Source organism: Zosterops lateralis (assembly GCF_965231275.1).
Source record: "Zosterops lateralis genome assembly, chromosome: 13".
Classification (NCBI taxonomy): domain Eukaryota; kingdom Metazoa; phylum Chordata; class Aves; order Passeriformes; family Zosteropidae; genus Zosterops; species Zosterops lateralis.
This window is the reverse complement of record NC_139773.1, coordinates 12,658,112-12,668,734: the sequence shown is the minus strand read 5'-3', so window position 1 is coordinate 12,668,734 and position 10,623 is coordinate 12,658,112. Positions and strand designations below refer to the sequence as shown.

The 10,623-nt window shown below is 56.5% G+C and overlaps 2 protein-coding genes across 3 annotated transcripts; one reads left to right on the top strand and one right to left on the bottom strand.

Annotated features, from left to right (window-relative positions):
* The first annotated feature begins 525 nt into the window (after positions 1-525).
* LOC310914805 (ras-related and estrogen-regulated growth inhibitor-like protein) lies at positions 526-3,462 on the top strand. The gene is made up of 4 exons (XM_083871226.1): positions 526-697; positions 1,115-1,168; positions 1,433-1,509; positions 2,061-3,462. The coding sequence occupies exons 1-4, from the start codon at positions 559-561 to the stop codon at positions 2,484-2,486; spliced, it is 696 nt and encodes a 231-aa protein (XP_083727352.1). The 5' UTR covers positions 526-558; the 3' UTR covers positions 2,487-3,462.
* A 259-nt stretch (positions 3,463-3,721) lies between these two features.
* Positions 3,722-9,798, bottom strand: PLIN1 (perilipin 1). 2 transcript variants are annotated; one of them, XM_083871203.1, is made up of 10 exons: positions 9,719-9,798; positions 9,038-9,096; positions 8,208-8,406; positions 7,999-8,081; positions 7,378-7,630; positions 6,877-7,193; positions 6,217-6,363; positions 5,304-5,537; positions 4,520-4,810; positions 3,722-3,978 (listed from the first exon to the last, which is right to left on the bottom strand). In XM_083871203.1, the coding sequence occupies exons 2-10, from the start codon at positions 9,080-9,082 to the stop codon at positions 3,907-3,909; spliced, it is 1,641 nt and encodes a 546-aa protein (XP_083727329.1). In that variant the 5' UTR covers positions 9,083-9,096; positions 9,719-9,798; the 3' UTR covers positions 3,722-3,906. The 2 variants fall into 2 exon arrangements, with proteins under 2 accessions (XP_083727329.1, XP_083727328.1); XM_083871202.1 differs by having other exon boundaries at positions 3,722-4,810.
* Between the last annotated feature and the right edge of the window lie 825 nt (positions 9,799-10,623).

Below are 10,623 nucleotides of genomic sequence, written 5' to 3'. Positions count from 1 at the left end.
GGTCCCGTGCGGGGCCGCGCTCCGTTAATCGCGGGCTTTTCCGTCCCTGGTGAAACAAAGTTCCACCGCCCGTGAGATGGTCCGTCAGTCACAGGGGACTCACATCCCTCATCAGCCGCTTCATCGCTGGCGAGACACCCCAGCACCTGTGACACTCCTCCACTCCTGGCAGACATTCCCACCATCACCGTGGGGAAGGGACAAGGGGCAGCGTGTCCCCTTGGAGGCACAAAGTCCTTGCGGTGCTGGCCCGGGCACCTCCCGGGATGATGCGCTTTGCGGAGCAGCTGGTGCCGACAGCTGGTCCTTCCCGCCGCCCGCCGTGCTGGGGGCTGGCAGGGCCGGCTCCGCCGCTGACGTATGTCCAGGACAATCTGAGCGATGACAAAGTTTTTCATCCGGCTGCCTGCAGTTCCCTCTGCACCGCCCCTGCGGCTGCGGGGAGGGGTATGGGCCTGGCGGGTCCCCTGGGTGCCGTGGGAAGCGCCGGGCTGCCGGCCGTGCCGAGCGCAGTTTACACACGGCTGGGGCTGCCCGAGGGGCTCGGCCACGCTCGGCATGGGGCTCCGGCTTCCCCTGCGCCGGAGCACCAGCTTCACCCCCGACCACCCTGCCCTGATGGAGGTGCCCGGCCCCACAGCCCTGAAGATGGAAGCAAACGTCCTTGTCATGGGAGCTGACAACGTAGGGAAATCAGGTGAGAACTGACCGTGAACTGGAACAGGGGGTCCCCCAGGCTGAAAACTGCAGTGTTTGGAGGACTAGTGCCAGGGAGCGGCCCAATGGAGCAAATTGGTGAGATGGGGCTGAGCCCCGGGGTGCAGCTGTGATTCAAGGTGGGGAAGGTGAGCACAACCTTGAAGCCAGCTGGGGAGAGATAGGGAAAGGTATTTTCCACTGAGCTGCAGTTTGCTGATGCTCCGGATCGTGCAGATGCTTTGGTTTGTGCTGTGCCTCTGCTGCACTCAGACCTGCTGGTGGCTGGGGAAACTCAGAGGTCGTCCGTGCTTGTAGGAGTTTACAAGGAGGTCGTGTCTGACTCTGCTCTGGATTTAGAAAGGTGAATCCTCCAGGGTTTGGGTTATCCTGATGATTCCTATCCTTCCCTCTGCAGCTCTGACCGTGCGTTTCCTGACCCGGCGCTTTATTGGAGAGTACGGGGACATGGGTGAGTGCCAGGCCAGGGCCAGGCCAGTTCCCAACAGGGACTGGGGTCGAGAGACAACCCTGCTTCTGCCTGTGGGATTTCACTGCACCCCATCCTCTCCTGCCTTTCTCCAGAGCCTTTGTCTGCCTCCAGGGGCTTGATGTTGTATTTGTTCAGTGACCCATCTCTTTGCTCCAGAACTGCTTCTCTGGGGTGCAAAAGGTCCAGGGTGGCAGCTGGTGATACCATGAAGATGACTATTTTTTTTTCTTTTTGCGGGGGCAGAATTCATCTACAGCCACAACCTGACTGTGGATGGCCGAGAGATTCTCTTACACATCTGGGATGTCCCCAGTTCCCAGGTGAGAGGGCTCCACTCCCGTTTCTACCCCAGGGACAAAAAATCTCTTTACTGGAAGTTACCTATGGGGAACCACAGGCTGGGAGGTCTGGTTGAGTAAGGTTCTCAGATCTGAGAGTTCATAAGTGACTGAACTCCTCTCACCTGCCAAGCACAGGACAGCAATGTTGCTGACAGGGTAGCAATAGTTACTACAGCCCATGGCCCTCTGGCTGAGTACACTGGAGCTGAAGCACTGATCCTAGTACAGGACTGTGCTAAAGAAGTAGAAGTGTTGCTCTGAGATCCCCACACTGTTATCACCTACAGCCTGCTGTGATTGGGAGCTGAGTGAGGGTTAGGATTAGGATGTGATGCTGGAAGCTGAATCATCCCCCCTTGGTTAGTTCTGCCAGGTGCTGCTTTGCCCTCCTCAGTACTCCTCTTTCTCTCCACCCTTTCGCTGTTCTCTAGTTGTCCCTGTCCTGACAGGCTCAGGATTGCCCTCTTCTAGCAGGCAGGCCTGGAGGAAGGGAGCCTGATAAAACAACCCTTCCTTTTCTCTTTCCCCAGGAGCAGGCAGAGGATGGCTCCTCAGAGGAGAAGCGAATCCAATGGGCAGACAGCTTTGTCCTGGTCTACAGTATCTGTGACCGTGCCAGCTTCAACATCCTGCCCCTCAAAGTCCAGTTCATCAAGGCAGCAAAGGAGGGGCAGAGCCAGGAGAAGGTGCCCATTGTCATTGTGGGCAACAAACGGGACCTGCACCACCAACGGGTGGTGTCCAGCGAGGAGGGGCGGCTCCTGGCCCTCTCTTTGGACTGCGGTTTCTATGAGGTCTCTGCAGCTGAGGCTTATCACGGGGCCCTCATGGTCTTCCATGGACTGGCCAAGCTCATCCCAGACACCAAGCTGGGCCTGAAGAAGGGTACAGGGATCCGTGGCATTGTCAAGACCATGTCGGCCGTGTTTGCCCGTAAGCGAACAGACTCTCTCTGAGCTGCTGCACGGATGTTGCTGCTCTCTGTGCTGCCCAGCTGGGCCAGGCCTCCTTGCTGGGTGCCCATGGAGATGGTGTGTGTCTTCCCATAAGTGTGACAGGTTCCTTGCTGTCCTCCTTGTGCCAGGGACTGGGTGTCCTGCCATGCACAGCCAGTGCAGCTGAGGACTGTAGTGTGTTACTCTTGGCTCTGCCATGGGACAGTCTCATCTCTTCGCTGTACCAGCTCTTGAGGTGCCTCCTGCTTTCTCCTTCTATCCTCCAACACTGGAAACCATGGGGGGATTTTGCCAAAGCTCCAGGCAGCAGCATCCCTAGCTCCTGCAGCCTTGAGCTGCCCAGGCTGTCAGTGATTAGGGAGGATATCCTGCTCTTGTACAGCACATGACTCCCTGTCTCTCCATTCCTACTCTGAGATCCTTATTCCTGTCTAACCCTCATTAGGATCCTCTTCAGTAACCCTGGAGCACCCATGAGCTGGAGACGTGGGGCTTTCTCCACTGGGGAGGCACTGGTAGTCCCCACGTGTGTATCACCGTGTGAGAGTGTCCCAGAGCCCAGGGCACGGCGATCCTGGAGGACTTTGGTGAGGGCTGGTGCCTCCCATCCCCCTGCCGTGCTTTTGAACAGTGTTGCTCACAGCCCTGTCTCTCCCCCACAGCCTTTCAGCGATCACAGCCGTTTCCCTTGTGCGGGCGAGCGCTGTACAGGCTGTGCCTGGGAAAAGCCAGGCGCGGGGCTCGTTCCCAGCATGGGAATTGCACCACGCGCCTTCCCAAGCCACTCCTTCTGTAAGGCTGCCTGTCCCCGGGGAGGAAAGGAGGTGGGGAAATGGGTCGCTGGGCTCCCCGCTGAACCCTTCTGCTTCTGGGAGACTTTTTCCTGCCTCTCCCAAACTCTTCTCTTTTTGCCCTGGGAAAGCAGTGTATTGGAAGAGGGTTTGTGCGTGCTGTAGGGACACTGATTTCTCTGCTGTGTTCTTCTGGAAATGCAATAAATTGTCTTGGCAGGAAGCCCCGGCTCCTTGGAGCTGTGAATTTGTACTTGGGGCATGGGAAGAGACACGTACTGTGCTGGGCATGAGCACCCAGTATTCCTGTAGTGGCAGCTGCCCACGGGGAATGTAATAGGATGTTTCCCACACCCACACCCTTGGCCCTGAGCTGGGGGTCTCACCGCACTCTGTTCCCTTGGTTTGATGTCTCACTCCCACAAAGAAGCTGAGCAGATGGGGTGAGCGGCAGGTGGTTTATTGTTGCAGGTTTATTATTGCAGCAGATACAACAAGGTGTTGTAGGAAGCCAGGTGATCTTGTGGGAAAGGGGCTCCAGGAGCTCCACCTGTTCTCACCAGCCTTTTTCCTGACCCCACCATCCATCCCACCACCAGCTGGGAGGAAAGTGCCCAGGGCTTTACCTCTCATGAATCCTGCTGGTTGGTGGGGATCTTCAGCCCCTCCATGGAGGAGCAATCTGTGCCTAGGGGTGAGCCCTGCAAGGGGGAATGAGGGGGAGGAAGGATGGGGAAACCCGCTTACTGTGTGATGTTTGACAGCTTTGCCATCCTCCCTGCTCTCTCTCACTGCTGTTCTCAATGTGTAGCCCATCCAAGTTCACTCTGTCTGCTGAGCAGGTTCCGAGGTAGCCCAGTGGCAGTCCTGGGTGGTCCCTTCTTCTGACCTCACCGCTCTTTCCCCATCTCCTTCACCTTCCTAGTCCCACCTTCCCCTACCTTCTCCTACCAGCAGCAGGGCTTTTGGTTGCCTTTATTCCCCCATCCTGGCCTTGATGCACTCCAGAATAAGCTATCCCATGGCCTGTCTACCACTTCAAGCTCCTGTCCTGGAACAGGGGTGTGTGTGGGCAGCTGGCAGGGGCCCAGGCAAAGCGTGCTGAGGGGATTGGAGAGGGGCTGGGATGTGCTTGTCCCACCCACTGGCTCAGTCCTTCTTGAAGACAGGACTGTAGAAGTTGCCATAGTAGGCCCGGCTGTACATGGGCTCGGGGCTGAAGCGGTAGGAGCCCTCACTCACCCGCCTGTTGTAGGGGGAGAAGGCGGATTTCCGTGTGAATGGGTAGTCGGGGTCGAAGGCAGGGCTGCGGTAGTAGTTGTGCCGCAGGAAGAGGGGGTCCTCCAGCCCCAGGAAGGAGAGGGGGTGATGGCCACGGTACAGCCGCCAGTCACCCCTCAGCTGGGATTTCTCCTCGTTGGAGGGGGCAGCAGGCTTGTTCTCCTCCTCCTCCTCCTCTTTCTTCTCTTTCTTCTCTGTGTTAGTCTTGCTGGCCCTGGATGCTTCTTCTTCCTTCACTGACTGCCTGCGGAGCTGAGAGATGGAGTGAGCACCCAGCGAGGTTGCACCCACCTGCCAGCCCTGCTCCACCTGTGCTGCACAGCCCCCCCTTAAAGTGGAAAAACTTCAGGAGAAGCTGCTTTGCCCCCAGAGTGGAGGCGAATGGGTAGCTTGCAGTCCTTGAGCAGCTGTGGTGGAGAAATTCTCCCAGGGGAACAACAGGCTGAGGTAAAGAAGAGAGAACAGGGTCTGAGCCTGCACTTTCACCTTCCCAGGAATGTGGTCACACTTCAGCTTGGGCATGAACTGTGTGAAGGTGTCTGACCCATTTGTTCTATTGGGGGGCTTGCTGTCATGGCTTTGGGGATGCTCAAGAGGAGGGTGGGACTGAGGTGTCTTCATGGCACCCCATCTCCCCAGTCTGGTACCCCTGACATTGCCTGCATCTCTGGGGTGCTCATGGGAGGAGATTGAGCAAAATGGGGTTTGCTGGAGATGGACAGGGCCTGGCTGGGGGAGAACTCACCGGCACATAGCTGTACAGGGTGCCCAGCAGATGCTTAGGGGCACTGACCAGGGTCCCCCCGAGAGCATCCACTGTCTCCATGGCCCTGGACAGCCTGCGGGGGGTGAAGAGGATCAACCCCTCTGCCGCATCCCAGGCCACGGCCGGGACCTTCTTCATGCTGGAGATGCCGGAGGCGCAGGCAGTTTGCAGGTTCTGAGCCACGCTGCCCACAAGCCCGGGGTCCTGTCCCGCCTGCCCAGAGAAACCAGCTCAGCTCCTGGCCAGGGCCTGTGCCCCACCAGCCCCTCCAGGCAGGACAGAGATGGCCCTGGTTTCCCCATCCCCTTTGTAGCTCTAAGCCTGAGAGATTTCAGCTCTCTGCTCTGCAAAAGCTGCCACGGCTCTTTGCAGCAGGGTCTCTCTCTGTCCCTGCCATCTCCCCCCACTCCAGGCCCCGGGAGATCCTCTGCTTGAGGCTGTGCTTCCGCTGCAGGCAGAGGCAAAGGGCACTGACCCCAACCTGCTGCTTCCCGTCCCCAGGTCCCAGCGGAGCCAATGCTGGAGACTGTTCCCAGCCCCACCGGCTCTCACCAGCCCTCGCTGCTGGGACCACAGCAGGGAATTTTTGGGGGGGTGTTCAGAAGCTCAGTAGGGAGTTCAGTGCTGACATTCCACAACTCCAAAAGAGTTTTGAACATACAAACCAGGGTGACTGTGCCTTGCACAGAGGCTGCCCACAGCCCCTAGCTTTGGGGAATTGAAAAGGGGCAGCCCCACTGCCAATCCCTTCTTGCATCCTTCAAGCTGCAGTTGAGCAGGGATAGGAGCCTGGTCCCCAAAGGTATAGGGGAACAGCTCCATGCTTCCATGGTCCATGGCTAGGAGGATGCTTTGGAGCATTCCTAGCTCACTGCTCTGCTTTTGTCCATACCTTGGTGTGGTTGGTGTCTTTCTTCCCTGCCTTCTCCTTCTTCTGCTCCGGTGCCTTGCTCTGGCGCCGTGTCAGCCAACCCACGCTGCCCTGCCTGTCACTGCGGGCCTGAGGGGCCACAGGGGCACTCGGCTTGGCCAGGCTTCCCTGCAAGAGGAGAAAAAGCCACCACTCAGAAGGAGATGGCTGGTCCCATCCACTCCATCCTGTTTAGTCTGAGGATTTCACAGGGGTGCACACAAAGCAGGGACTTCATTTTTGCATCTGGGGAGAAATCCTGAGGGCAGATGGGAGCTCTGGGATTTTGGCCAGGGAAGATGTTCCCACTGCAGCATAGGGTAAGGGAAGCACCTCCTTCTCCCCATCCCCTCTGGGTCTCTGCAGGGGCTTTTTGCTTTAGGAAGGATGTTATGGCAGGGCCATAAATCAACAATTACACACTGGGAGCCTGCTAAAAATAACTTGTCCCACTAATGTGGTACATGGTTATGTGTGAACATCATGCAGGAACCGCCAGCCCCAGCATGTCCTGCTGAGCAGGGGAAATGCACTCTGCTCAGATTTGCTCCAAGGAGCCTGAAATATCTCATCTAAAAGCAAAATCAGCTCAAAAGAGGATATAGGGGAGCAGGAACCCAGCAGGTGGGTTCTGGCACTCACCAGGATGGGGATCCAGGAGACCAGCTCCTGCCCTTTGTTTTTGGCACGCTGGAGGCTTTGGGTGGTTTGCTGGTAAGCGCGGTGGGACATGGTGCTGACCAAAGCACCAATCCGGCCCAGGGTGCTGGGAGCACTGGGAGCACTGGCAGCACTGGGAGTACTTGGAGTGCTGGGTGTGCTGGGTGCCCTGGGAGTGCTGGGAGCCCTGGGAGCACTGGAAGCACTGGGAGTGGTGGTAGTGCTGGGAGTGGTGGTAGTGCTGGGCTGCCGCTGGCAGGCCTTTGGTGTTGACAGTTGTTTCTTTTTGGGCTTCTTATCTAAAGGTAGAAGAGTACAGGCAGAAGAATGGTGAGAGGGTTACATTCTGGTGGGGCAACCCTCCTAGGCAGTGTTATGCCAAAATCCAGGGGCTGCCTCCTGCCCCATACACCCCACAACTGAGGAGCCACCCAGACAGTTGTCACCAGACCCCGTCAGAGGGGATTTGGCCATCAGGACTACCTGCTTCTTCATCCTCCTCTGGCAGCAGGTATTCCATCAGCTTCTCCAGCCCTCCCAGGGCTGTGTCGACCCCTGCAGCTGCCATCTGGGTCACTGAGTTCTTCCTCGTGTACTTGGCTGTTGTTTCCACTGTGTTCTTGGTGGCCTCATAGCCCTCTGCTGCCAGCTCTATGATCTTATCCATGGAGTTGCCAATGGTGCTTTTGGCACTTTGGAGGGGGCTGGAGATGGTGTCCTTCAGTTCAGATGCAAGCTGTGGGCAGAGAGATGGAGAACAGCCCCACTGGTGTGCTTGGGGTGGCATGGGACAGCCAGAGGGACCACAGAGACCCCAGCCATGTCCATGCCAGTAGACAGCTTCAGGAGGGGCATAACAGCTCTCTCCAACCTGGGCTGGAGGTAGCTGCCAGGGATGGGACACAGGACATTGCTGACTTATATTTGGGAGCTCCAACCATCATTTAGGCTGCAGAAACCCTTGGAGGAGCCCTCACTTGGAGATGCTGCCTTGTTTCCCAGTCAGCAGCCTCTCACCAGCCAGAAACAAGACCTCTAGAGGAGATGTACTGTGGGGTCTTCAGAGGGGCTGTGGTGTCCCAGATTGTCCTGCCTGTGACTTACCTTGTCCACAGGGTACTGGAGAGCAGGGATCTTCTCCTCTAGGTGGTCCAAGCCCCGGCAAGCCAGGTTGTTGGCCACAGCGACTGCCTTGGGCAAAAGCACGGTAAGAAAAGCACCTGGGCTGTGCCAGGCACATGCTTGTGCCAGCGCTGTCCCACAAGGGGAGCCTCTGGTGTCCCCCCTGCCACGTCCCCCCAGCACACACTCACACTGCGGCTCCAGGCGGCGCACCACGGGCTCCATGCCCCACATGGCCAGGGCACCGGCACCCTGCACGCCCCGCTCGTACACCTCGCACACCGAGGCCATCAGCGGGTGCGACTCCTTGGTGCTGCTGTACTTCCTCTGCAGGGTCTCACAGGTCGAGCTCACCACGGGCAGCTGCAGCACCCTCTGCAGCACGTTCTCCTGCATGGGGCAGATGGGCACGGGTGAGCCACAGCCCTGCCCTGAGGAATGCCCCATTGCCCACACACCAGTGGCTCTTGATGGGTTGCAGGGACTAGGGGATCTCGGCTTGCACGGGAAGAGGAGGAGGACATTTCTCAAGCCCCACTGAGGGTCTCCCAGGTATGCTGAGTAAGGACAAGCAGGCTGGCTGCTGCCACTGAGGGAGCAGGGACATGACAGGCAGTGTCTGAGGGGGATAGTCCCCACTCCTCCAATGTCCCAAGCCCAAATATTTAGGTGCTCCCTCTGGCTTTCCCCCCTATGGAAACCTCCATGACTGCTGGAGGTCTGGGGACTAAATGGGGCACAGATGAAGGACAGGCATAGTTGGCACCTATCAGTGCTTGCATCAGCTCAAGGTTAACCTTTTTGAATCTGAACTATTTAATTTCAAGCAAGCAAAAAGATTTATCCTTTCTCTTAGATGATGCTCCATACTACTGCAGGTAAAAATGCATATAAAGAGAACATGGGAGCATGTGGGACAGTGTGAGGTGTGGCTGGTATTCATCCAGCACAGTCAGTACACACTAACTAGCCCCCCTTGACACATCTCTGCCCTTTTCTCTCTCCCTTTCCCTGCACCCACCTTGGCACTTCCATCCTGCAGAGCCTGAGTCTTCTTCACCGTCATTTTGGTGCACCCACCTGCAAAGCAAAGTTGGGAACCGCAGACTCTGCCTGAAAGCAGGGCTGGGCTTGGGCTCCCCCCTCACTCCTGCCCCCCCAAGCACAGCAACTGGGTTGACACACACCTCCCACGGGTGCAATGGACATGGCATTGCCCAACGCTTGACTTTTTACCAGTTAAACTGTAAAACCAAAGCCTCCATGCAGCCCTGCCCTGCTCGTGTCCCTTAACGCCCAAAGATACAAAAAAATTAGTTGAGAGGCATCTAGTTAGAGAAGTTATGGTAAGGGCAGGATAAAGTATGCTGGAAAGCAAACTCAGAGTGACCAGGATGCTAACAGATGTGCATGAGAATAGACTCTGGCTGAGAAGGGGTAAGGTAGGACAGGAGCAGACAGAAGAGCAGTGGGTAGGGATATGGTGAGATGTCCAGGTGAGGTCAGCATCTCCCTCTCACATCTGCTGCACATAATGCCAACACTCATCCTTGTGAAAACACAGCTCCAGCCCCAGCAGAGACCTCTTTTTCTTAGCAGCAGATGAAATTTTGGAAATCTAGAGAGGAGGAGTGATCCCTGCTCTCAGTCCCTGGTCCCACTGAAGCTGTCCTGGAGCACCCAGTGGGCACAGGCTACTCACCAAGGGCCAGCCTGTCCCCAGCAGAGCAGGAGCAGAGAGTGGTGTCTGCACTGTCCCTTCACCCTGGTCCTGTGAGGGTGATGCACAGTGCTCTGGCCACTACCACCACCACGAGGCCCCACCTCTCAGTTGCGTGGGCTCGGGAGCTGACGGATTGTGGTGGAAACGGGCCAAGGAGCTCCCTGAAACCACCGTAATTGGGAACAGATGATGGCAGAAAATCCCCTTTGTTGCCTTCCCTGCAGAGTCCAGAAGCCGCAGCACGGCTGAAATGTTCTGGGGTTTAGCACCACCCCTTCCACAGAACATGAGAAGAAGCTGCCCTGGGACCTCACCACCTCGAAAGCCACAGATCATAAGCAGATAGGGAGAAGGTGAAGAGTCAGACAGGGTTTCCTAAGAAATTAAAGCCTTCCTGTATTTCTGTAAGCCCTGTTATGCCTCATGATGGACCAGGGTATGATCCTGCTGGGAAACCAAACATAGATTAAGAACATGGTTTCTCCCCAAGAGGGTTTACTAAGCACAAGGAGCAGAAGGCAGATGTGGGGGGACATATTCTGCTTGAAACAATCTAGTTTGGCCAGGTCTGCAATTTCTAAGATTATTCATGAGGCTTTTGGTGAGAAGGCTTTAGCTGAGGGTCAGGGCAGACACTACATTAGGAAAGCTTTAGGCATTTGGGGTAGATGGAGAAAAAGATCAGTTTGGAAGTGATCTTTGAAGATCACCTCATTCAACTCTTGCTCAAAGCAGGGCTACCCTCAAAGCCAGATCAGGCTGCTCTAGGGAGAAGCAAAAAAAACTTCCAGGGAGAAGATTCCCCTCTCTCTGGGGCCCAGTTCCTGTGCTAACCATACTAATGGTTAAACTATTTTTTTCCTAATGTCCAGCTGAAATTTTCT

Excerpts from the sequence above, each read along its gene's own strand:
- LOC310914805 (XM_083871226.1), top strand. The coding sequence starts at position 559 with ATGGGGCTCCGGCTTCCCCTGCGCCGGAGCACCAGCTTCACCCCCGAC. Across the intron at positions 1,169-1,432 it reads TGGAGAGTACGGGGACATGG|AATTCATCTACAGCCACAAC; the intron begins GTGAGTGCCAGG and ends TTGCGGGGGCAG. Across the intron at positions 1,510-2,060 it reads GGGATGTCCCCAGTTCCCAG|GAGCAGGCAGAGGATGGCTC; the intron begins GTGAGAGGGCTC and ends CTCTTTCCCCAG.
- PLIN1 (XM_083871202.1), bottom strand. The coding sequence starts at position 9,082 with ATGACGGTGAAGAAGACTCAGGCTCTGCAGGATGGAAGTGCCAAG. Across the intron at positions 8,082-8,207 it reads GCGCCGCCTGGAGCCGCAGT|TCGCTGTGGCCAACAACCTG; the intron begins GTGAGTGTGTGC and ends TGCCCAAGGCAG. Across the intron at positions 7,194-7,377 it reads AGAGGAGGATGAAGAAGCAG|ATAAGAAGCCCAAAAAGAAA; the intron begins GTAGTCCTGATG and ends TTCTACCTTTAG.